Genomic DNA, 25673 nt, shown 5'->3' with positions numbered 1-25673 from the left:
ATTTGTCTTTTTCTGTCTGAACTTATTTTACTTAGTATAATCACCTTCAGGTCCATCCATGTGGCTGCAAATGGCACTGTGTCTCTTTTTCATGGCTGAGTATTATTCCATCATATATATGAACTACATATCCTTTATCCATTCACCTAGCAATGGGTATTTAGGTTGCCTCCATGTCTTGACTATTTTAAATAGTGCTGCAATGGACACTGGGGTGATACCTATCCTTTTGAACCATGGTTTTCTCCAGATGTATGCCTAGGACTGGGATCACTGGATCCTATGGTAGCTTTATTTTTGGTTTTGTAAGGAACCACCATACTGTTCTCCCAGTAACAGTTCAGGAGGATCTGCTTTTGTCCACAGCCTCTCTTAACATTTATTGTTTGCTCTGATTGGTGTGAGGTGCTCTCTCTTTGTAGTTTTGATTTGCATTTCTCTAGTGATTACTCTTGGAGAAGGCAATGGCATCCCACTCCACTACTCTTGTCTGGAAAATCCCATGGACAGAGGAGCCTGGTAGGCTGCAGTCCATGGGGTTGCAAAGAGTTGGACACAACTGAGCGACTTCTTTCACTTTTCACTTTCATGCATTGGAGCAGGAAATGGCAACCCACTCCAGTGTTCTTGCCTGGAGAATCCCAGGGATGGCGGAGCCTCGTGGGCTGCCATCTTTGGGGTCATACAGGGTAGGATATGACTAAAGCGACTTAGCAGCAGCAGCAGCAGCAGTGATTACTCCAATCCTTTGGCCACCTGATGCGAAGAGCTGATTCATTTGAAAAGACCCTGGTGCTGGGAAAGATTGGGGTCAGGAGGAAAAGGGGATGACAGAGGATGAGATGGCTGGATGGCATCACCAACTCAATGGATGTGAGTTTGGGTGAACTCCGGGAGTTGGTGATGGACAGGGAGGCCTGGCGTGCTGCAGTCCATGGGGTCACAAAGAGTCGGACACGACTGAGTGACTGAACTGAACTGAGTGACTAGCAGTACTGACCATCTTTTCATGTGCCTTTTGGCCATCTGTATGGCTTCTTTAGAGAAATGTCCTATTTAGGTCTTCTGCCCATTTTTTGATTGGGCTGTTTGTTTGATATTGAGCCGCATGAACTGTTTGTGAATTTTGGAGATTAATCCCTTGTCAGTCTTGTGGTTTGCAAATATTTTCTCCCATTCTGTGAGTTATCTTTTCATTTTGTTCATGGTTTCCTTTACTGTGCAATAGCTTTTGAGTTTAATTAGGTCCCTTTTGTTTTTATTTCCATAACTCTAGAAGATGGATCTAAAAAGACATAGCTGTGATTTATGTCAAAGAGTGTCCTGCCTATGTTATCTTCTAAGAGTTTTGTATTATCCTGTCCTGTCTTTAGGTCTTTAATCCATTTTGAGTTTATTTTTGTGTATGGTGTTAGAGAATGTTCTAATTTCATTATTTTGCATGTAGCTGTTCAGTTTTCCCAGCACCATTTATTGAAGATATTGCGTTTTCGCCACTGTATGTGTTTGCCTCCTTTGCGCAGATTAATTGACCATAGGTGCATGGGTATATTCTGCCCTTTCTCTCCTGTTCTGTTGATCTGTATTTCTGTTTTTGCGCCAATACCATACTTTTTTGATTACCATAGCTTTGCTATATAGTCTGAGGTTAGGGAGCCTGATTTTTCCAGCTCTGTTTTTCTTCCTCAGGATTGCTTTGGCTATTCTGGGTCTTTTGTGTCTCCACGCAAATGTAAAAAAATTTTATTCCAGTTCTATGAAACATGCCACTGGTTATTTGATAGAGACTGCACTGAATCTGTAGATTGCCTTGGGTAGTATAGTCATTTTGACAATATGTCTTCCGATCCAGAAACATGGTGTATCTTTCCATCTGTTTGTGTTACCTTTGGTTTCTTTCATTGGCATGTATAAAATTTTTGGAGTACACGTCTTTTGCCTCCTTAGGTAGATTTATCCCTAGGTATTTTATTCTTTTTGATGCAATGATAAATAGGATTGTTCTTTTAATTTCATATTCTGGTCTTTTGATGTTAGTGTGTAGGAATGCAACAGATTTCTGTGTATTAATTTTGTATCCTGCAATGTTACCAAATTCATTGATGAGCTCAGATAGTTTTCTGGTAGCATCTTCAGGATTTTCTATCCGTAGTATCATGTTATCTGCAAACAGTGATAGTTTTACTTCTTTTCCCATTTGGATTCCTTTTCATTCCTTTTCTTCTCTGATTATAGTGGCTAGGATTTCCAAAACTGCTGAATAAACTGATGAGAGTGGACATCCGTACCTTGTTCTGACCTTAGAGGAAATGCTTTCAGCTTATCACCATTCAGTAGGATGCTGACTGTAGGTTTGTCATATATGGCTTTTGTTATGTTGAAGTATGTTCCCTCTATGTCCACCTCCTGGAGATTTTCGTGTGAATTTTGTCAGAAGCTTTTTCTGTATCTGTTGAGAGGATCATATGGTATGATGGTTTATTTATATCATATGGTATGAGTGTTTATTATAAGAAACAAATTTATTCTTCAGTTAATATGGTATATTATGCTGACTTATTTGCAGATATTAGGGGAAAATCCTTGCATCTCAGCAGTAAATCCCACTTGATCATGGTCTATGATCCTTTTACTGTATTATTGGATTTGATTTGCTAGTATTTTTGTTGAAGATTTTTGGGTCTATGTTCAAGAGTGATATTGGTCTGTGATTTTCTTCTTTTCTGATATCTTTGTCTGGTTTTGGTAGCAGAGTGATGGCCTCATAGAATGAGTATGGGAGTGTTTTTGTTTGTTGGGAATTTTAAAATCATGGCTTCAACTCCATACTTGTGATTGGTCTGTTCATATTTTCTGTTTCTTCCTGGGTCAGTCTTGAGAGATTGTACCTTTTTCAGAATGTGTCCGTTCATTCTAAGTTGCCCATTTTATTGGCGTATAGTTGCTTGTAGTAGTCGCTAACGGTCCTTTGTGTTCTGTGATGTCCACCGTAGCTTTTCCTTTCTCATCTCTAATTTTATTGATTTGAGCCCTCTAGTTTTTCTTGATGAGTCTGGCTAAAGGTTTGTCAGTTTTGTTTATCTTTTCAAAGAACTAGCTGTCGAGTTTCACTGACCTTATCTATTGTTTTCTTTGTCTCCATTTCATCTTTTACTGCTCTGATCTTTACGATCTCTTTGCTTGTACTATGGGTTTCATTTGTTGCTTTAGGTATAACCTCAGGTTGCTTATTTGGGATTTATCCTGTTTCCTGAGATAAGACTGCATTGATACAAGCTTTCCATTTAGAACTGGTTTTGCTGCCTCTGTTCTGCATTGTCATGCTTTTGTTTTCATCTGTCTCTGGGCATTTTCTGACTTCCTCTTTGATTTTTTCAGTCAGTGATTGTTTAGTAGCACACTGTTTAGCCTCCACATGTTCTTGTTCTTCACAGTTTTAATGGAATGCTCTATAAATATCAATTAAGTCCCTCTGGTCTAATGTGTCATTTAAGGCCTGTGTTTCTTTATTTTCTTTCTGAATGATCCATCCACTGATCAAAGTGTGTCACTGTCGATTTCTCCTTTAATGGCTATTAGTATTTGCCTTATATATTGAAGTGCTCCTATGTTGGGTGCATATATATTTACTGATTACCTGGTGGCTCAGACAGTAAAATCGTCTGCTTGCAATGCTAGAGACCCAGGTTCAATCTCTGGGTCGGGAAGATCCCCTGGAGAAGGAAATGGCAACCCACTCCAGTACTCTTGCCTGGAAAATTCCATGGATGGAATATATATGCACATATATATTTACATATATATAAATATATTACAATTGTTATATCTTCTTCTTGGATTGATCCCTTGATGAGTATGTAGTGTCAGTCTTTGTATCTTGTAACAGTCTTTAAAGTCTATTTGGTCTGATATATGTATTGCTACTCCAGCTTCCTTTTGATTTCCACTTGCATGGAATACCTTTTTCCATCCCCTCACGTTCAGTCTGTATGTGTCCCTAGGTCTGAAGTATGTCTTTTGTAAACAGCACATATATAGGTCTTGTTTTTGTAAGCATTTAGCCAGTCTGTGTTTCTTGGTTGGAGCATTTAATCCAGTTACATTTCAGATAATTATCAATGTATATGTTCTTTTTTTGCTATTTTACTAATTGTTCTGGAATTGTTTTTTGTAGGTGTTTCCTTCTTTCCTTTCTCTTCTCTTCTCTTGTGATTTGATGACTTTAGTGTTGTGTTTCAGCTGCTTTATCCATGTGTATCTACTGTAGGTTTTCCTTTTGTGATTACCATGAGGTTTGGATACAGCAGTCTATATATAAACAAGACTGTTTTAAGTTGCTTGCCTTTTCATGTCAAACACATTTCCAATATCCTGTATCTGTGCTCTCCTAGTCTCACAATCAGTGGTTTTGTCATCATATTTGAATATGAATGATTTCCTGCCATTACGTGTCTACCTTTAATGGTGAGCTTTGCCGTTTGTAATTTGCTTGTTTCTAGTTGTGGCCCCTTCTTTTTTGCCTCGAGAAGTTCCTTTAGCATTTGTTGCAAAGCTGGTTTCGTGGTGCAGAATTCTCCGGCTTTTGTCTGTAAAACTTCTGATTTCTTAATTGCATCTGAAAGAGAACGTTGCTTGTAGACTGCTGCTTGTAGACTCTTCCCTTTCATAACTTTAAATATATTATGCCACTTCCTAAGAATTTCGGCTGAAGAATCAGCTTTACAACCTTATGGGAGTTCTTTTGTATCCTTTTGTTGATTTTTCCTTGTTGCTGTAAAATTTTCTTTGTCTTTAATTTTTGTCAACTGGATTATTGTGAGTCTTGAGTGTTCCTCCTTGTGTTTATCCTGCCTGGGACTCTCTGAGCTTTCTGGACATGGTTGACTGTTTACTTTCCCAGGTCAGGGAACTTTTCAGCTGATATCTCTTCAAATATTTTCTCAGGTCCTTTCTCTCTCTTCTTGTGGGAGCCTGTGATGAAAACATTGGTGCGTTCAGTGTTGCTCCTGAGGTCTCTCAGACTCTTCATTTCTTTTCATTCTCTCTTCTTTATATTCTGTTCTATAGTAGCGATTTCCACAATTCTGTATTCCAACTCACTTATCCATTCTTCTGCTTCGTTTATCCTACTCATTTGAGTGTATTTTTCATTTCAGTATTTTATTGTTCATCTATGCTTGTTCGTTCCTTAGATCTTCTAGCTCTTTTTTAAGCATTTCTTGCATCTTTTCTATCTGTGCCTGCATTGTTTTTATTGAGATCTTGGATAATCTTTACTGTTATCGCTCTGAATTCTTTTTTGGGTAGATTGCCTATCTCCACTTCATTTAGCTGGTCATCTGGAGTTTATCTTGTTTCCTCATCTCAGACATATTCTGCCATTTCATTTTCTATGATCGCAGTTTCTGTTCCACCAGCGGCAGGGTTGTAGGTCTTCTTGCTTCTGTTGTCTGCCCCCTGGTGGATAAGGCTGGTATAAGATGCTTGTGCTGGCATCCTGGTGGGCGGGATTGGTTTCTTCCCACCAGTGCATGAAACTGGTTCTTGTCCCTCAGGTGGGCAGAGCTGTGTCAACGGGTGTGTTTATTGGGCAGTCACATGCTCAGGAAGTTTTTAAGCAGCTTGTCTGTTAATGGGTGAGGCTGTGTTCCCACCATTCTGGTTGGTTAGCCTGTGGCATCCCAGAATTGGAGCCTATAGGCTGCTGTGTGGGGCCAGGTCATGGTGAAAAAATGATGGCCTTTAGGAGGGCTCACAGCAATGAGAACTCCCTAGAACTATTGCCACCAGTGTCTCTGTCCCCACAGTAAGTCACAGCTGTACCCCAGCCTTGCAAGAGACCCTCTAATACCCGCAGGCTCTTATGAGGTCACTGCTTTTCCCCCTGGGTCTTGCTGTGCACAAGACTCTGCGTGTGCCCTCTAAGAGTGGAGCTTCTGTTTTCCCCAGGTCTGCAATCAAACCTTGCTGACCTTCAAAGTCAGATGTTCTGGGGGCTCCTTCTCCCACTGACAGACCTCCAGGCTGGGGAGCCTGATGTAAGGCTCAGAGCTTTCATTCCTGTGGCAGAACCTCCACAATATAATTGCTTTCCAATATGTGGGTTTCCCACCCAGCAGGTATTGGATTTGATTTTATCGCAACCGCACCCCTCTTACTGTCTTGTTATGGGTTCTTCTTTGTCTTTGAACCTACAGTATCTTTTTTGGTAGGTTCCACCATTTCTTTTTTGTTGATGGCTCTCAGCAGTTAGTTGTGATTTTGGTGTTTTTGTGAGAAGGTGGGAAGCTCACTACCTTCTACTTTGCCATCTCCTGAGAATCTCTGCACCCTTACCATTTTGAATAATGCCTGCCACACAGAAGGCACACAAAAAATACAGGTTGGGTGAAAGAAATAATGAATTGATACATCCTCAGAGAAAAAAGGTAAAGAAGTTATCAGACTTTAAGGTACCGAGGCATGTGAGGTACACATGCTACAGCCTCTAGCAGCTTTGGGATCCCATTAACAGACTCACAAAGTCCACCACTGGGAACCTGCTGCAGTGAGGCCACCGCTGAATGTTCCCACCAGGTGCTTTCAGAAAGGCTTCAAGTCAAAGGCCATTATGCAGAGTAGGACTGAATGCCCCTTCCACAATAATAATGGTAATCCTAGCTGCCTCAGACTAAATAAGCTATCAATTCTGTAGTAGGACACTTAGGGTCTGTGGGCCAGAGTCAGACAACAGGGCTTTGATTTCTGTCTCCACTATTGTACTTCTTGAAGCCTCAGTTTACCCACCTGTAAAATGGGGATAGTAACAGCACACCCTTCAAAGAACCCTTGGTAAGTGGGATGAATGGTTCCATAATGCTATTGCTTATCTAATGGTAGCTATCATTTCTTGGTGGCCTTCTTCATCTGGACCAAACCTACTTCCACCAGAAAGCCTTTCACTTTTGACAACCTTCTTCACTTATGACAATCCATGTCTTGAGCTCCTAGGTGGAATCTTGTGGTAAGGGAGCTGGACCAGCTTGCTTCCAAAAGGTGCTCTTACTGTGTCTGCACGTTCTCACCTAAGAAGAATATGGCTTCTCCAGTGTCATGCTTTCTCTTGCTCATGTTCCCTCTGTGCTGCTTGCACAGAGAAGACATTTCTGAGGCTCACTGTTCCTTCAAGAGCTGATTTAACCCTCTTTGCCTGACCCTGCTGTCACACTATCTTTGGCCAACCTGGGCACTCAGTCTGGTGTACCCTGCCTCGCCTGGAAAAAGTCTCCTTCAGTGTTCCAGACCTGGTAAACAGCACAAGACAAAGTCTAGTACTGAGTCCTGTGATAAATGCAGAAAAAAGCAGGCAGCGCCTGGGCATCCAGGCCAAAAGTTTACTCTCAGCCCTGAGAACAGAATGCGGTCCTGTTCTCCAGGGAGGAAAGCTGGGATTTCACATTCTCCCCCTGCAAGAGAGTTCCTTGATGCCTAGACTCGTGCTTCATTCAGTCAGATGTCCAGCTCCTCAGAATAACTGGGAGGGAATATCAGTGGCTCTATTTTGTGAAATAAAATATCAATCTATAACTCACCACACTGACGTAAGCATTTTCCAGATTTCCTTTTCTGAAATGAGACTGTCCATGAAAAATACAGTAATTTCTTATGTTGTATTTCCAGTTATACAAAGAAGTTTAAGCTTCAGGAAGGCCTTTTATATCCTGCCCTCTGTATAAATTAAAGCCTAATATCCACTAGAGTGGTATTACCTATTTTATGTGTAAAGAAAGAAATGTGTCTGAAAGTGCAAATATTTAAAAAGGAAATGGGGGGGGAAAGCCTGTTTCATCAGTGGACAGCAAGCTTCTTTATGGAAATCTGTGCTTGTACAACAGGGAAGAGGCAACACATCCTAACTCCCCTTAGAAGGTCCTAACTTTAATGTACCTTCTAAGAAGTTCTTTAAGTATAAAAGTCTCTGAAATTAAGATTAGGCTGAAAATCTGCCTTTACAGTTTTTGAGGCACACATACATGCAATAATAATAATAACACTTTTTAAAGCAGGCAAAAGAAAGGGGTTATTAACATGTGAGTTCACGCACTTAGTCAAGAGAAGGGCTGTATGCTGGACCAAAGTGAGGATAGACAAATTACTTTGATTTTTGCAGCCTGATGGGAGAAACCGTACTGTGGGCTTAAGATCAAACAAAATGAGAACTGGGATGGCCTCTTTTCCGGTTCCCCAAAGCCGTCTGTTCTTATCCTAAAGGTTATGAGGCTTACTGAACAAACAGGACCCTGTTCCTTCCTTGGGAAAACTTGTTTATACTGTATCCGTTTTTAGATCTTGTAAAAGCTGGTGAACTCGGTTCTTCCCCACTAGCCAGAATTCTTCCACAGTCAGCAAATATCAACAGGAAAGGGCTTCAGTCATTGATAACTACGGAAGCAGGGAGCTCAAATCAGGCCTTAAGAAGAGGGGACGGCAGAGACAGTCTCCAGCATATGTGCATAGGACGACGAGCCGTTTAGAAAGGATGAGAGAGATACCAAAATCTAGGTGAATTTATTCTGACAGTGACAGCGGCATTGTCTCCTCCTTCACAATTCACACTGGTCTGGTCTAAGGATTCATTCTGGAACTTTCAAAACTTCAAGCAGAAAATGATTCTCAGTGACTGAAACTTGGTTAAACAAATTTCGCTGTGCAAGGACAAATGCGGTTACTTTTGGAAATGCTGTGGGGGAAGACATCTCATGCAGAAAACCAGAAAGTAACTGGGTTAGCCAGACAGGAAGTGCTACGTCCTGTGCAGAGACTCAGGGATATGGGCCATAGGACAGCAAGGCTCCCGGCCTAGCCCATCCTGGAGAGTCAGCTAAGGAAATTCTCAGCAGGAGGAATGATCAAAGCCAGCAATGGTGACAACCTAATCCACCTGGAGCAAAATGCTGGAGAGTCTGGCCCAGTGACCAAAACTGACCTAAGTGACAAATACTGATAATATTAAATATCCACAGAATAAAATACCCACAATCCCATATTCATGTAAACACAGAGTACAATGAATAAATAACAGGGGCTGGTGAGAGAAAGGACAGATATTTCCCAAGTATCTATGAAAAAATATGTAGAAGGGATAAGAAAAATAGAAAACCACCATTAAGCAAACATTGCAGTAATAATTGTTGTCTGTGAACTAGTAATTGACCCTAAAAATCAGCAGGCAAAATTAATATTAAAAAACAGGCCTAGTCTCCTTATTAAACAGGTGTTTAGTAGAAACAGGTCAAAGTGCCTTTCCACAAGATATGTATTAATTACAAGTGGAAAGGGTAGAGTCTCCGCATGGAGAGAGCTGGTGCCGCCTTCGGCGTGTGAGGAGACGGGACAGCACGCATGCTGGCGCACCGGCCGCATGCGGCACTGAGGGCGCGGCACCATTCCTGTGGCATTCCTACCTGGAAAAGCACAGTCCCAGTCTAACCATGGGAAGGCATCAGAGCGACCCGCAGTGAGAGGCTGTCTGTAAAATAACTGGTCTGAACTCTTGCTAAGGTCATGAAAGAAACAGGCTGAGTGACCATCACGTGCTGAAGGAGACGGAGGTGGCCTGGACACCAAGGCGATGTGGAATCCTGCAGCGAATCCTGTTCCCCAATTCTGGGGACTTGGAAATACAAGCGAGTCCTAGAGATTAATTAAGGATATGGCACCAGTGTCAACCTCCCATCTTTCACAGCTGTACTTGGCTTAGGTAAGATGTTAACAGGAAGGGAAGCTGGGTGAAGAGCATATGGGAACTCCCTGTACTCCTCACGCAATGATTCCATGAGTCTAAAATTATTATGAAACAAAGGGTTAAACATAAAATTGGAGTTAGCTTGACTTGACTTAGCATCCAACCAGGAGCAAGTTAGGATATGTAAACTTCTAAGGTGAGACCTCAGATCCTGATGGTAACCACTGAGAGGAGGCTCAGAAAAGGATGAAGTGATGTGGACATCAGCCATGCCCATCTCCAGGAAGATGAGGGGACAATGCCCTCTAAAACATGACATCCCCAGTACCCCTGAAGAATGCTGCATTCCTTAATAACCTCTCTTCTCTAGATTTTTTAAAACCTAAACAAATCCATCAAACCATTCTGCTTGTTTTCTCCAGCAAAGGAAAGTTAAGTCCATAAAAGTAAATTTTAAGAAAAATCTATTTTCTGGGCCTTTTAATTCTGAAAAACCTTAAAATAGAAGAAAAAAAAAATCAGGTAATTTTCTGAATCATGGTTCTCATTTGATGAGCAGAAATGAATTCTTATAAATATTATTAGTGTTCCTCTCTTGCTAGATCTGTAGATACCAGTGGAGAGATAGGTCCAGGGAAAAGTAATTATATACTTCAGGAAAGGAGAGAAAATGCTTTATGCTCCGAACCTGGCTTTCAGCTACAGAACCAAGGCTTTTTAGCACAATTAAGTGATTCCACATCATGCTGGAATATCTGTGTCCTACCAGATCTCAAACAGCTCTTCTGTATCCCTGAACTCGTGCTGAAGCAATGAGCACAACATCATTTGAAGGTGCACCAGGATGGTGGTCCATGCCTACCTCCCACGGCGTTGCAGCGAGACGTCATCTCCCAGAGCACCAGGGCCATGGAGTAGACATCCGTCTGCTTGAAGGACTCGACATTCTCCAGATTCATCCTGGACTCGAGGACCTCTGGAGCCATGTATCTCGCCGTTCCCACCTAAAGAAGAACACACAGGGAGGCCCGTCATCCAACTCCAGCTGCAGACCTGCTTTCAAAATACGGCTGACGCTTGGCCCCTACAGGAGCAGTTAGTTGATCTTTAAAAAGCATGATGATTTTTAAGATAATGAGACCTGCATAGAAGGGCAGAGCTTATGTAATTTTTTAAAAAATAGGTTGTCTCTCCCTGAAAAACCTTGAAAGAATATAAAGAACAAATGCCAAAATAAGGAAATGGCAAAGCCCAGAGCTGCTGTGTCTAGGCTCAGGACACAAGATCATTATACCACGTGTGCCGTAACGTCCTTGCAGAGAACCTGAGACCACACTGGTGACTGATACTTTCAGTGTTTTTCCAAATTAAATATCTTTTCATTCTTGAAACTCCAAGATACGAGGTGAAAATAATAATTGCCAGGATTCTTTTTGTCCCCTGAGGGTTGCGTTAATCTTCTTTGTTCACCCCACGGCAGGTTCTAGTGCGCCGAAGATGTCACGTAATTACATAAAAGCTCTGCTAAGTGGAACTGTATGAAAGTATTTCCCTTACAAGCTCATATCTGGTCATTTTGTAATTTTGATAGGCATGCTGTGTGATTTTATCTGACAGTATGAAAACACTGTGATACGTAGGAAAAAAGAAAAAAATATTTCTAAGGAAAAAATCATTTGAGTGAGTGATAATGCAGCTTGTATAGACTGACTAAATAACAGTGAAGTCCTTCCCAAGGATCCAGGGGAATGTCAAGAGAGTTGATAATATTACTCCAAAATAATGCTTTTTATTGTCATGCATGAGAAGAAAATTTTCTCTTTAATAAGTCATTTCACGACTGGTCACCCTGGCACATTGATTCGTCCGAATTTCAACATGCTTATCTCGTCACTGGATGTGCACCCCTGGAGGGCTGCCTGAGCAGTGACAAGGTGCTCCAAAAGCACAACCCTCAGCCTGGTCAGAGGAGGTGATGGTGCTCCCAAGACGTCACTCTCAGTCACAGCCAAGTTTCGGGTGTGTGAAACACAGGGCCCATCTTTTATAAAGGATGACAGCAATGCTGTGTGTGTGCATGCTAAGTCGCTTCAGTCGTGTCTGACTCTTGCAACCCCATGGCCTGTAGCCTGCCAGGCTCCTCTGTCCATGGGATTCTCTAGGCAAGAATACTGGAGTGGGTGGCCACTTCCTCCTCCAGGGGATCTTCCTGACCCAGGGACTGAACCCGAGTCTCTCATGTCTCCTGCACTGACAGGTGGGTCCTTTACCACTACTGCCACCTGGGACGCCCAATGGTAACGTTAGTCAGTTTCTAAGAGCTCCTTAGCCAACAAAGGTTTCCATTTTCATCTGTGAGATATTTCAAAAGAACTCTTCCTTCACCCAGTCACTCACTCACTCTATAGATACTTATTGGTCTCTTTGCCTGTTCAAGGCCTTGTGTTGGATGTGACCAAAAGTATGTGGATTTGAACTTTAAGGAGACTGCCTTCTAAAATGGTTAAAAAAAAAAAAAAGTAATATAAGGACCAAAAGTACAGAGCAGAAAGAGGCTGAGTACTGCCCTAAGGAAAAAGAGATACTAGCAGTGCTTGAAGCAAAGAAAAAAAGTCTAAATGGACAAGAAATGAGGATTGACTCAAGGAGAAAATGGCTGTCCTGGATTGGGAAGGGTCCGAGAGCCAGGGAGAGAAGTGCTGCTGGCTGTCGGAGGCAACCTGGCAGGAGAGCAGGGCACTTCCTGGGCTGAGTGGATCCCCTGGATGAGGTCAGAGTGCAGGGCGGATGGAGCGTGAGCGGGAGGGGCCAGCAGCAAGGGGCAGGGCCACCCTACCTGCCCACTGTTGGCCAGGTCATCTACCGACAGGGTGGGGTCCAGCCGCAGTGAGAGCCCGAAGTCGCAGAGGCAGCAGGTGAGGTCGCCCTTGACCAGGATGTTGGAGCTCTTGAGGTCCCTGTGCACGATGGGCATCTTGGGCCGGCCGCACAGGGTGTGGTCGCTGTGCAGGTGCGCGATGCCACGGGCCAGTGAGCCGCCTAGCCGGCGCAGGTCCTCCCAGCTGATGACGTGGCGCGTCAGGTACTCCTGCAGGTTGCCCTTGGCGTGGAAGGCAGTGATGAGCCAGTACTGCTTGCCCAGCTCCGTCTTGCGCTCCTCCGCAGTTAGGAACTGCAGGATGTTCTCGTGCTTGAGGTTGATGTCCGAGAAGATGTCCTTCTCCGTCTTCCAGGAGGCATACTCCTCATAGGGGAAGATCTTGACAGCCACGGTCTCAAACTGCTCAGACGTGTTCTGCCTCAGCTTGGCCTTGTAGACCTCGGCGAAGCGTCCCTTGCCCACCAGAGTGTCCAGCTCGATGGGCAGCAGCTCCGTGTTGTGGTTGATATTGTTGGCGCAGGTGGAGCTGATGTCGGAGCGGTCGTCCTCCAGGATGATGGCCAGGTGCTCGCTGAACTCCATCAGCTTGCGCGGCTTGCCCGAGTCCCAGGCTGGGCTCAGCTTCTGCTGCCGGTGGATGCGGTAGCAGTAGAAAATGACGATGACTGCGATGGCGATGCCCAGCGGTGGCAGGAGGCTGACGCCTGTCACTTGGAAGATGACCAGCAGCAAGTCGGGGTTACTGCTGGCGTACTCTGAAGTGGAAACAAAGAGAAGCAGCGGGTCAGCAGGTGTGCCCTGGGAAGAGGTGGTCCACACCCCAGGCACTGTGGGTTTTCCCCATCAGCACAGTTTTTATGGACACAGTATGGTTAGTTTTTATTCCAGGCATGGATGCTTGGGTGTGCTTGTCCATCTGGCCATCTAGTCAATGTTTTTTACTCTTCCCTCAAAACTTAGCTTGGAAATCAAAATTCACCATCAACCAATCAGAACTGAGAACAAGCTGATTACAAGCTGAGAACAAAGCCTTCCTCACTGGCCTTTACAAATGCTTTGCTGGCATTATTCACAATAGCCAGGACAGACAAATAACCTAAATGTCCATCAACAGATGAATGGATAAAGGTGTATATATACACCATGGAGTATTACTCAGCCCTAAGAAAGAATGAAATAATGCCACTGCAGGATACATGGAGGGACCTAGAGGTTACCATGCTACGCGACGACAAATATCATATAATATCACTTATATGCGGACTCTACCATATGGCACAAATTAACCGATCTACAAAACAGAAACAGACTCACAGACACAGAAACAGATTTATGGTTACCAAGAAGGGATGGGAGAGGGATGGATGCGAGTCTGGGTTAAGCAGATGCAAACTGCTATACACAGGATGGATAAACAAACTCCTACTATAGCACAGGGAACTATGTTCAACATCCTGTGTCAAACCATAATGGAAGCCAGTAGGAAAAAGAGCACACACACATATATATGTATATATAACAGAGTCACTTTGCTATATGGAATTAACATTATAAATCGACTATACTTCAGTAAAATTTTAAAAAACAGGAAGAAGGAAAAATTTGGTGATTGAATCTTGAAAACCTAAGTTCTTACTCACACTGACAGGCTGCATGGGACCCAGGGTAGGTGGGACTAGAGGCTGAAGTGTGACGGAAGAAAATGGTTGCAGGAAAAGATTGAACTACAGGAGAAACAGAAACTCTTGTGGAGATACGGATGGTCCCTGTTACCCAGCACAGAATGAGCCTCGAGTTCAAGACTGAGGACACAGATAAAATGATGCTGATGCAGTATCAGCACCAGAAACCGCAGCAGAAGCTGCAGAAAATAACATTCCTTTCCTGTAACTCCACCTCTCCTATCTGGACTCTCCAATGGGAATGTGTTCTTCAAGTGGACACCTGGCTGTAACAACATAGGATGTCTTATAAATACATGTGTTTGATTCTCTGCTTGTTCCTCCCATGAGAAAGTAAGCTCTACAGGGGGAAATCTAGAGGTACTGATCACCACCCTCTACTAAGCAGCTGGCGCAGGGCACTTAGATGCTGAGCAAACGTTTCCTGTAGAAGCTGGATGAATGATTAATGAGACAACATCCCTCCCTTCTTGGATAAAGAGGACGTGGTACATATAGACAACAGAATACGACTCAACCATAAAAAAGAACAAAATGCCATTTTTGCAGCAACATGGATGGAGCTAGAGGTTATCACACTTAGTAAAGTCCGACAGAAAGACAAATACAGTATGTTATCACTTACATATGGAATCTAAAATAGTACACAAATGAACTTATCTCTGAAACAAACAGAATCACAGACATAACAAACAGACCTGTGCTTGCCCGAGGGAGAGGGCTGGGGAAGGGATGGATTGGGAGTTTCGGGTTAGCAGATGCAAACTAGTATGTATATGATGGATAAATAACAAAGTCCTACTGTTTAGCACAGGAAACTATATTCAGTATCCTATGATAAACCATAATGGAAAAGAATATGAAAAAGGGAATGTATACAGGTATATATATATTCCTTTATATATACATATTGGAATGTACATATATCCATGTATAACTGAGTTAATTTGCTGTACAGCAGAAATTAACACAACACTGTAAATCAACTAGACTTCAGTTTTAAAAACTCCCTCCTATTCTCCAAGCTGTTCAGCAGGGGTCGGCAAACTATGGCCCCAGGGCACAGGGGCTGCTCTTGTTCAGCCTCAAGAGGGATGGATTTTCCATTTTTAAAGGGCTGTTTAAATTAAAAAAAAAAAAGACACTAAGTAGCTCATACAACAGAGATCACGTCTGGCCCTAAAACATCTACTACCTGGCCCTTTACAGAAAAAGTCTGCTCGCCCCCCTTCTACTGGTGCTATTTTAACAACCTGCAGCACACCGGGGAAATCTGAAGAGCTGTCTTGTTCCTCCAACGTGAATATTCTTTTATGTATGAGAAAAGAACTCAATGAAAAATTTCTAAATATTAATTGCATAATTATTTAGCTGTGTGTCCAATTCATTAAAGGGGGTAAAACATCCAAATGAACTGCTCATGTATCACTGATTATTTTCCAATTCCTGTCCATTTATGAAAAAGAACATTCCTTGCTGATTTCTAGTCTTTTTCAGGTTAAAGGAAACAGAAACAGAAATCTGAAATTTACTGCTTAAAGAAGACTCTAGAAATCCCCCTTTCAATATCAGAAACCAAATGTTACCTTCCCCTCAAATTTCCTGTGATTTCTTTTTGAAAACCTACACATAAAAATTTGGTGGGGAGGGAATTATCTATTAACATCTGTCAGTCTTGAAACTTCAAAGAGGTGGTGAAAAACCCTAACAATAGCAAATCAGGCTGAAAGGAAGCTCTGGGATGTGGCTTTATCTAAACAAAAGCCACCCACACCCTCTCAAGAGTTAACCCCTGAGTTGCTCCTAGAAAAACCAGCAGCTGTGGGTATAGCAGGTACAAGTCAGCTTCACCTTTACTCAGGGACCAGCAGGAAGTATTTCTTCCTGCCAACCCCCAATTACACATAGAAGAATAAACCGAATACAAATTATATACTTCTCTGTGTGCCAAGAGTTTTATATAATATTTATATTTAATTGAAAGAAAACCCTATGAGATGGATACTGCTATTGTTATAAACCCCATTCTGCAGATTCTCAGACTCTGATTAGAGACGCCTGCTCTTAACCCCATGCCATACTGTTTCTAAACTTCACATCACCGGGAGCCAATTAAGAATGCCTTTATACAAGCGCTCAATTTGATGAAGTGGTTGTCTTCACTTGGGGCTGGCCTAAGTGACTTCAGGCCATCCACTAAGTGATCCCGGGGCATCCAAAGGGGCACATTTGGGTGTGCAGACTGCTCCCCTCGGTTCTTAACGAAGAACCAGAGTTGAGCAATGTTCCTGCCACTGTGCAAGTCTCTCCTGTCTGGGAATCAAAAGTCTTACACAAGGAACAACCTTAAACCTTTTTGCTTTCTTCTCTCAGAACCCAACATCACAGGACACAGCATGTAGGGAACTAAGATATAATTGCTGAACTACTGTTACTGAGGGAGGAGGCAGATGGGCCCCCCTGCAGGATAAAGCAACTGAAAATTCATTCTCTATTGACTAAAATTCCAAGACAAGAATAGCAGGACAATTAAGGGAGAAGGCTGGCCTGCTCAAACCACATACTTCTCATTCCGGAAGTCAGGAAACCTTCCCGACCACACAAGCACAGAAAAGCTCCCTGCAGGCCGGAAAGGGAGCTATGTCATGGGATGCTCTACCCAGAGGGTCCATCTTGGCTAAGAGATGTGTGCGCACACTTGGGAGGATCCTGAGATATACCAAATACGGACTGTGAACCAGGCAAATCAAAATGACTGGCCAAAGGAAAACCAGAAAAAAAAATGCCCCATATAAGTGATTTAAACTGCCACGAGGATGCGACTCGGGGACTCTCCCTCTGAGTCTGCCTGTGTGTCGATCCATACATACTGTACTCTTTCCTGCTAATAAAACACTGTACTTGCTTCACTGCACTCCACCTTTGTGGAAGTTCTTTTCTGCAGAGCCGAAGGGCCAGGGCCCTTGTCAGTGACCACTGGCCTAGTGGCTACGATCCACTGCTTTCACTGTGGCAAACCAGCCCTGATCTCCGGATGGGAACCCAAGCCCCGCTCCAAGACGCTGCAGGCTGAGGACACCCGAGATCAAAGATCAGTACTCTCCATCAGCTATTTCTTGGACACACAAGTAACCAGTGCTCAGAACCCGAGGTTCACGTTACACTCCCTTGTTGCAACAGGGGACAACAGTGGCCACACTGAGTTCTGGGGTTCCTACAAAGGGGGGGATGCCTCCCAGGCGCACACAAAGGTGGCTCTCAGCCTCGGCTCCAGAGACAGAATTCAGTGGGCCTGTAAACTTACGTGGGCAAAGTGACACCTTTTATTTCCTCTAATCTTTAACTAAAATTTCACATTTCCCAGCATGAGCCATGCCATGACTTTGTCACCAAGAGAAACCACAGATATTTTTATGCCGTGTTAACGTTTCTTGCAGAGGCCTCAACGAATCCTCTATATGCAGCACTTAGCCATTCCAGTTTGTTCCATCTGATGCTAGATCTTGTTACTTAAACCATTACTATAGAAGCAAAGATTACTATATCACAAATTTCTTAAGTCATTTGTATGGTTTAATTGTATGACTCTATGTTGGATTTTCTTTGAATTCCTGTGTGTGCTGTTTTAAAGACATCACTGTGAAGAGATCCACAGGCTTCCCTAGGCGTCCCAGCATGCGTGGCACGTACAGCACCAGAGAGCTCTGGCTGGGTGAAGGCGTTGAGTGCTGGTCTCTCTGCCTGGGTTTCCTGGAGCAGAAACTTCCAGATGCCTCTGTTTCTGCAGGAACTGAGTAAGGGAGAAATGGTGCCAACGAGCGGTCCTCCTGGGATGGTGTGTTGTACCCCAGGGACAAGGGTAGATTCTGCCCTTGTGAGGGCAGCTCTGCAGTGGAAAAGGATGGGAAACCCTTCTCTGAACTCTGTGAAGAACGGTGGAGGTAACCAACCGCTTATGGGTTTTACTGAGCTGAGTCCTGGGTCCCTCACTGTATCAGCAGCATCTCACTTTACTTCCCCAGCAGCCTTCTGTTCACTGCCTAGTTTACAGAGGAGGCTACCAGAGGGAAGGGAGGGGAAGGTGGAAAGGAGGGAAGGCAGAGTGAGCGTGGGGGTGGGGAGGGGAGAAACTGAGGGGGCCCCATTTCCTGCAGGTCTGATGGCTCCAGAGCCCGTGTTCTCTCCACACCACCAAGCTGTCTCCCCAGCAATGGACCCAACAGGCTGTTTCAGTTCAGTTCAGCTCAGTTCAGTTGCTCAGTCATGTCGGACTCTTTGCGACCCCATGAATTGCAGCACACCAGGCCTCCCTGTCCATCACCAACTCCCGGAGTTCACTCAAACTCACGTCCATGGAGTCGGTGATGCCATCCAGCCATCTCATCCTCTGTTGTCCCCTTTTCCTCCTGCCCCCAATCCCTCCCAGCATCAGAATTTTTTCCAGTGAGTCGACTCTTCACATGAGGTGGCCAAAGTACTGGAGTTTCAGCTTTAGCATATTCCTTCCAAAGAACACCCAGGGCTGATCTCCTTTAGAAAGGACTGGTTGGATCTCCTTGCAGTCCAAGGGACTCTCAACAGTCTTCTCCAACACCACAGTTCAAAAGCATCAATTCTTCGGCACTCAGCCTTCTTCACAGTCCAACTCTCACATCCATACATGACCACTGGAAAAACCATAGTCTTGACTAGGCGGACCTTTGTTGGCAAAGTAATAGCTTTTCAATATGCTATCTAGGTTGGTAATTCCCAAAATTTCCAACCAAATGTGTCCCTCGTACAGGAGCCCAAGTGAGCTGCAAATAAAGAGCCATTTGCAAATGTCAGAATCTTGATAAATATTTTTTAAGGACAAACGTCAAAGATAAATGTTAGTATGCCATAAAAACATACAAACTGGCAGAAAACCTCAAGGGGAATGTCCTTGGTATAGGTTCCTCCTGAGTAATTTAAAAGTAAACAACTTGCCTAATCCCACACACACACACCACAATGAAAAGAGGTCACTCCCAAGCTCTTTCAAGTCCTCTGTGAGGCCCAAATCTATCGCTGCTTGCCAAAAGGAACTTAACACTGAATCTCTATAATTTATTTTTTCTTCAAAAAAGTCACATAGTGAAAAAGACATTAAACTAAGGTCAAGAGTTAAAATGCCTATATGGATTGCTTAATGCATCTTGATAAAAACCAAATCAACAGAGCTAACTGTGAGAGAGGTGCGCTTACTTCACTAGTTGAATTGGCTCTGCAATTCCTCTGACTCAGTGAAGCAGTCTGGGCAGAAATTTACCAAGGCACGAAGTGACCCAAGCAACAGAAAGGGCTACAGATGCTCGCTCTCTATGCACCTCGGTGCACTGGTGAACACTGCAAGGCAACCACAGAGCTTCTTGAAGCCAGCAGTGACATCCAGCCACAGAGACTCCCCCACGCCAGCATGTGCATCTAAAGCAACAGGATATATATGCAACTGGCTGAGAGCCAAGCAAGGAAGCTGTGCTCAGGAGAGAGAGGCTGGGGGAAGGGAGAATTTCCTGCCTAAAGCCACTGGGTTAATGGTGATATTTAGAACTACAGCTCTCATTTACTGAGAACCTACTAAATGCCAAGCACTGGTTTCACGTGGATCATTTTGAAGTCCTGTAGCCACGGTGCTGGATCTGAATCAGGTCTCATTTCCCAGACACACACATGGGGATCCTGTGTGAACAGTGGAGGCTGGCGTGCAGGTCACTTCCTAGACATGCGCACAGGAATCCTCTGTGTACAGTAGAGGCTGGCGTGGCAGGTCACTTCCTAGACACACGCACGGGGATCCTGTGTGTACAGCAAAGGCTGGCGTGGCAGGTCACTTCCTAGACATGCGCACAGGAATCCTGTGTGTACAGTAGAGGCTGGCGTGGCAGGTCACTTCCTAGACACGTGCACGGGGATCCTGTGTATACAGTGGTGGCTGGTGTGGCAGGCAGTGGCCAGCTGCAGGGGGAGTGTCCCTCAAGAGGGATGCTGACGGTAGCTCCCAGGATCTTCAGCCAACAGAGGGTTCAAAAGAACTTTTAGAGAAAGGACCAGAGTATACAGTCAAAGAGAAGGAAAGAGAGTAAAGAGAAACACTGAAATCAGAGGAATGGAAAACAAAGACACAGGAGGGACCAGCAACACTGATGGACTCTGCTGCAGTGACCAACACACAGATGAACCTCGGTGACACTGACGTGCAGTGAAGGGCAGATAGAGGCCTGGGGGACACAGAATCTCAGGCACCGGAAAAACTTTTTGCCAGTAAGTTTGAAAACTTAAACAATACTGGTCAACATCCTAAAAATTAATATGTGTAATTCACTAAAACTGAGCCCCCCAAAATTGAATAATCTTACAAACATTAAAGAAATTGAGTAGTTATAGAGTACAACTGTAATTTTGAATCTTTTTTAAAGCCCATGATTCACTGTCAAATTTCTTAGTACCAGTGACTGGATACACATGTCAGAGTTTGTTTTTTGCAGAATTGTCAACCCCCTAAACTTCCTACAATAATAATGCCAGTGGACTTCTTATAGAAATGTTTGACCATTGTCAAAACAAGTGGGGAACCATCAGATATATCCAGAATGTGCCTCAATGAAATCAGTGGTCCACCTGTTTAAAGTCAAAGTCACAAAAAATCAGAGACACATGGAAGAATCAGAACAACTGAAGGCCATGCCTGGTCCTTGACTGGACCAGCAGTGACTTCACTGCTCTGGGGAAACTGAACTGTGACTGTAATACACCCCCACCCCCGAAAATACCCACAGGATAAGAAGGTGGCAAATGGAAAGGGAAAAGGTACACAGGGGCTCACGGTTGCATTCTTTCAGCTTATCTGAAAGTTTCTTTTTTCCCAGTAGAAACTGGGGAAGAAAGTATCCAAAAACATGGGAGCAACAGTGTTCCCCTCAAAGACCGTAATACACACCCATCTCAGATGAAGTTGAAAGCCACCAAGCTTTCAAGGATAGGTCATTTCAATGTCACCCAAACTCAGTAAATAGGAAAAGCACTGTGTCTCATACTTTGAAAACAGGACGACCAGAACCAAAAAGAATATATGAAAATTACAGAACAATCTCACTCACATACTACGATTTGAAAAACGAATTCTAAATAAAAATGGTGTGTTGTGCAGTGCTAAGTTGCTTCAGTCATGTCTGACTCTTTGCGACCCTATGGCCTGCCAAGCTCCTCGTCCAGGGGATTCTCCAGGCAAGAATAACTGGAGTGGGTTGCCATGCCCTCCTCCAGGGCATCTTCCCGACCCAGGGATCAAACGCTGGTCTCTTATGTCTCCTGCATTGACATTCATGTTCTTTACCACTAACACCAATAATAAAAATGTTAGCAAGCCAAATCCAGCCAAAGCTATAAAAGTATTATTTTAAATTAAAAACAAATATGCAAAGAAAACAACTCCTATCACTGACCACACTAATAATTTAAAGGAGAAAAAAAATGTATGATCAGTTTGGTAGATACAGAGAAAGTATATGATAGAGCAAAAGGCCTCCATAAGGAATACATACCAACAATCTTCAGCAAACCTTATTCTAATGGGGATATTTCAAATGCATTCCTTTGAAAAACGGCTCAGGCACTGAGGCCAACTAGAGCTATTTCTACTCAACGTGACTTACATCCCAACCAACCAGTACTGGGAGGCAGAATGGTGGAATGTGCCATACCAGGTAAGAAGGTCTACCCAGACAGGCTCATCTTGCCTGGTCCTTTACACCTGATCAGTGTTGTTTAGCCTCCAAATGTCACTGGGCTTGCTTATCCACTGTATGAACAGAGCCACTCACAGGCAACTGCTGTTGTGATGATACAATTTATATGTAAGGGGTGATGTGGCATCAGGAAGACAAGCTCACAGTATTTAAAGCACTCTTCATTCAGTCCAAAAACCCTATTATTTCCAAAGAGACCAACACAAAGTACATTTTGTTAAAATGGCTTGAGAAGTTTTATCCCAAGTCTCCTGTATATCCCCAAATCATATCTCTGCCCTGCTGTGTTTGCAGCCTGGGGTTTAAGGTCACTTTTTGTACAGGACATTACCCAACAGTGACTGAATTTCAAATCCTGAACTTGCAGCCCTTGGAAGGAAACTTCTCTTGAGTTTTCCAAGTCTACAATCTAAGAAAGGTATTGTACTTTTCATGTTACTTCTTTGCCTCTAAACCAGACACTACATCGAGCTGAGATTCGATTTCATGATTTTCTTAATACACACTTACAAGTTGCCTTTATGGACAATTTGAAGAAAAAGTGGTCAATAGAAGTCTAGAAAAAAAATTTCTAGATTTAAACTAGCAATATTTTATCAGGCAATAGAAACTCCTAAGAATAATCAAAGTAGATTCTACAATGGCAGTCCAGTGATGGGGACTCTGTGCTTTCACTGGCAAGGGTCTGGGTTCTATCCCTGGTTGAGAAATTAAGATCCCACAAGCCATGCAGCATGGAAAGAAAAAAACAAAACCAAAACCTGACAGTTATCATTCTGTATATTTAGAGGAAGCAGCATGGTAGAAGTTGGTTTTTAAGAACTTGGGATTCTGAAGCTTTTGCACAGCAAAAGAAACAAAAAGACAACCCAGAGAACGGGAGAAAAGGTCTGCAAATGAAGCGACCCACAAGGGATTAATCTCTAAAATATGCAAATAGCTCGTGCAGCTCAATATTAAGAAAAAAAAAAAATCAAAAAAGCGGGTGGGGGTGTTCCGGGTAGCTCAGTGGTAAAAAATCCATCTGCCGATGCAGGGGATACGGGTTCAACCTGACACAGGAGGATCCCACAGCCCACGGAACAACTAAGCCTGCATGCCACAACTACAGAGCCTGTGCTCAGGAGCCCCAGAGCCACAACTACGGAGCCAATGGGCCGCAACTCTAGAAGCCCATGTGACCTGCAGCCAGGTCTCTGCAATGAGAGAAACCCAAGCACCGCAACTAGAGAAGACCCAGCACAGCCAAAAGTAAATATTTTTTTTAATTCTGAAAAAAAAAATGAGAAGAGCTAAATAGACATACCTCCAAAGAAGACATATGTATATCCAAAATGCACATAAAAAGATGATCAATATTTTAATTATTAAAGAAAAGCGAATCAAAACTACAATGACGTACCACCTCCCATTGATCAGAATGGCCATTATCAAAAAATCTACAAACAAGAAATGCAGGAGAGGATGTGGAGAAAAGGGAACCGTCCTACACTGTTGGTGGGAATGTAAATTGGTAACAGCTACTATGGAGAACAGTATGGAGGTTTCTTAAAAACAAAGCTATCATACAGTCTGGCAGTCCCACTCCTAGGCATGTATCTGGAGAAATATGTTGTTCCGTGTTCACTGCAGCACTATTTACAATCGCCAAGACATGGAAGCCACCACAATGTCCATCAACAGTAAAAGAAGGCATGGTGTGTGTGTGTGTGTGTGTGTGTGTGTGTGTGTGTGTGTGTGTGTCTCTGTGTGTGTCTGTGTGTGATGGAATAGTACTCAGACATTAGAAAGAATGAAATAATGCCATTCGCAGCAACATGGGTGGACCTGGAGATGATCACACCAAGTGAAGTAAGTCAGACAGAGAAAGACGAATTTCATATGATATCACTTCAGGTAGAATCTAAAAACCGATACAAATGAACGAATTAACAAAACAGAAACAGACTCCGAGATTTCAAAAGTAAACTTACAGTTACCAAAGGGGAAAGTGTGGGAGAGGGGATAAATTAGGAATATAGGATTAGGAGGTACAAACAATTGATACTACATATAAAACAGGTAAACAATTAAGGACCCATATAGCACAGGGAGCTATATTCAATACCTCGTAATAATCTACAATGGAAAAGAATGTGTGTGTGTATATATGTATATATAACTGAGCCACTTTGCTGCACACCTCAAACACCCACAGCACTGTAAATCAACTATACCTCAATTAAAAAAAAAAGCAAGTAGAAGGCTATGGAGGGAGTCAGTCTGGCTATACTAAGAGAAGAGAGGCAGGTGCTTTTTGGCTGTCTGGTTTGAACTCTGTTTTCCCAGAGGCAAAACTCAGTTTTACCACATATCTAGTGATGTTGGACCCAGTTATAATAAAGAAGATGTTGAAAGTGAACAAAAGGTACCAACATCCCGTAAACATTTACTGGCTAAGTTCCAAGTGTGTTCACTCAACAAACAAGGGAAGGGTTACTGAGTCGCAGCCCTGGCCCCTAGAGGACATGGGTCCCTAGAAGAAAATACACAGGCTCTTGTAAGAAGCAAAGCAAACTGCCTCCTTATTCTGCGACATCCACATCCTATTAGCTTTCCTCTGTTCTTGCCCCGTCTCTCCCTTACATCCTCATCCATCATACTACATACATACTTTCTAATCCGGGAGTTACTCTATATACATACTTTCTAACTTGGGAGTTCCAAAATTTTGTATATTTTCTCATCTTTAAAAATACTGATGGCATGGTACAAAAAGAATCTCCTGGAACGCTGCTGTTCAGGGTATGTATGCCCTCAGACCGGCGCAGTCAGCAGGCACCAGCTGGGGACTTGGGGAAACGCCGCATCTCACCCTGTGCTACACTGCGGCAGCAGCCCTGCGTGTGAGAGAGTCCTCCATGAGACTCACTTACACACTCCGGTCTGAGAAGCACCGCTTCAGCAAACATCCCCTGGGAGTCTGCCGCAGACAGGACTTGTTGGCAAAGCCCTAGGACAACCATACTCTGCCAGCCAGTGAGAAAATGGCCCATGAGAATGTTCTAGTAGAAAAACTGCAGGGGGAGTGCAGAGAGAGAGATAATTCCCTATCCATCATCTCAAGAAAAAGTAAACAAATTCAGCCAAATAGTAAAAAAAACCATTTTAATTAAACAACAGAAGGCCAGGAGCTCATGCAGGGCCTAATTAAACTTCCAGCATGTGGACAGCATTGTTTGACACTAGACAGACTTCGAGAATACTTTTTCCCCAAATGATGAATTCTCTCCAGCCCATGTGATTGTTTTCTTCTAACTGTACATATTTCAAAAGTAAGTTTTGCCTCCCTCCTCACATCCCACTCCAGCCTCCATTATTTACTTCTTCCCTTCCTCTCTCCCCCGTAAAGGGCCTTTCAGGCAGTCTACTCCAGGATGAGACCTCCTCAGAACACTCCTGAGAGGTGCAGAGGAAACCTGCCATAAAGGTAATCACAGCAGGACTCCACTCCTCTGTAAGTCGCCCTATACTCTACATCCCGACAGACATCTTAGGAGAAAGTCTTAACACTGGGTTATTCTAGAACACATTCTTTATAATCAGGTATGGCCTTCCCATAAGCCCACTTACCAGCTTTC

The 25673-nt window shown here is 43.4% G+C and overlaps 1 protein-coding gene across 7 annotated transcripts in view; it reads right to left on the bottom strand.

Annotated features, from left to right (window-relative positions):
* Window positions 1–25673, bottom strand: part of TGFBR2 (transforming growth factor beta receptor 2) — an 89526-nt gene that overhangs the window by 11916 nt on the left and 51937 nt on the right. For 6 of the 7 annotated variants that reach the window (XM_068982915.1, XM_068982912.1, XM_068982914.1 and 3 more), the window contains 2 exons: window positions 12561–13360; window positions 10587–10728 (listed from right to left, as the gene is read on the bottom strand). The exons of the other annotated variant lie outside the window; for it this stretch is intronic. In XM_068982915.1, the coding sequence (XP_068839016.1) occupies window positions 10587–10728; window positions 12561–13360 (942 nt within the window). The remainder of the gene's footprint in view (window positions 1–10586; window positions 10729–12560; window positions 13361–25673) is intronic. 7 annotated transcript variants of the gene reach the window in all.

The sequence above is a fragment of the Capricornis sumatraensis genome, chromosome 10, assembly GCF_032405125.1.
Source record: "Capricornis sumatraensis isolate serow.1 chromosome 10, serow.2, whole genome shotgun sequence".
Taxonomy (NCBI): Eukaryota; Metazoa; Chordata; class Mammalia; order Artiodactyla; family Bovidae; genus Capricornis; species Capricornis sumatraensis.
Note: the sequence above shows the minus strand (reverse complement) of the source record. Positions and strands in the feature narration are given on the sequence as shown.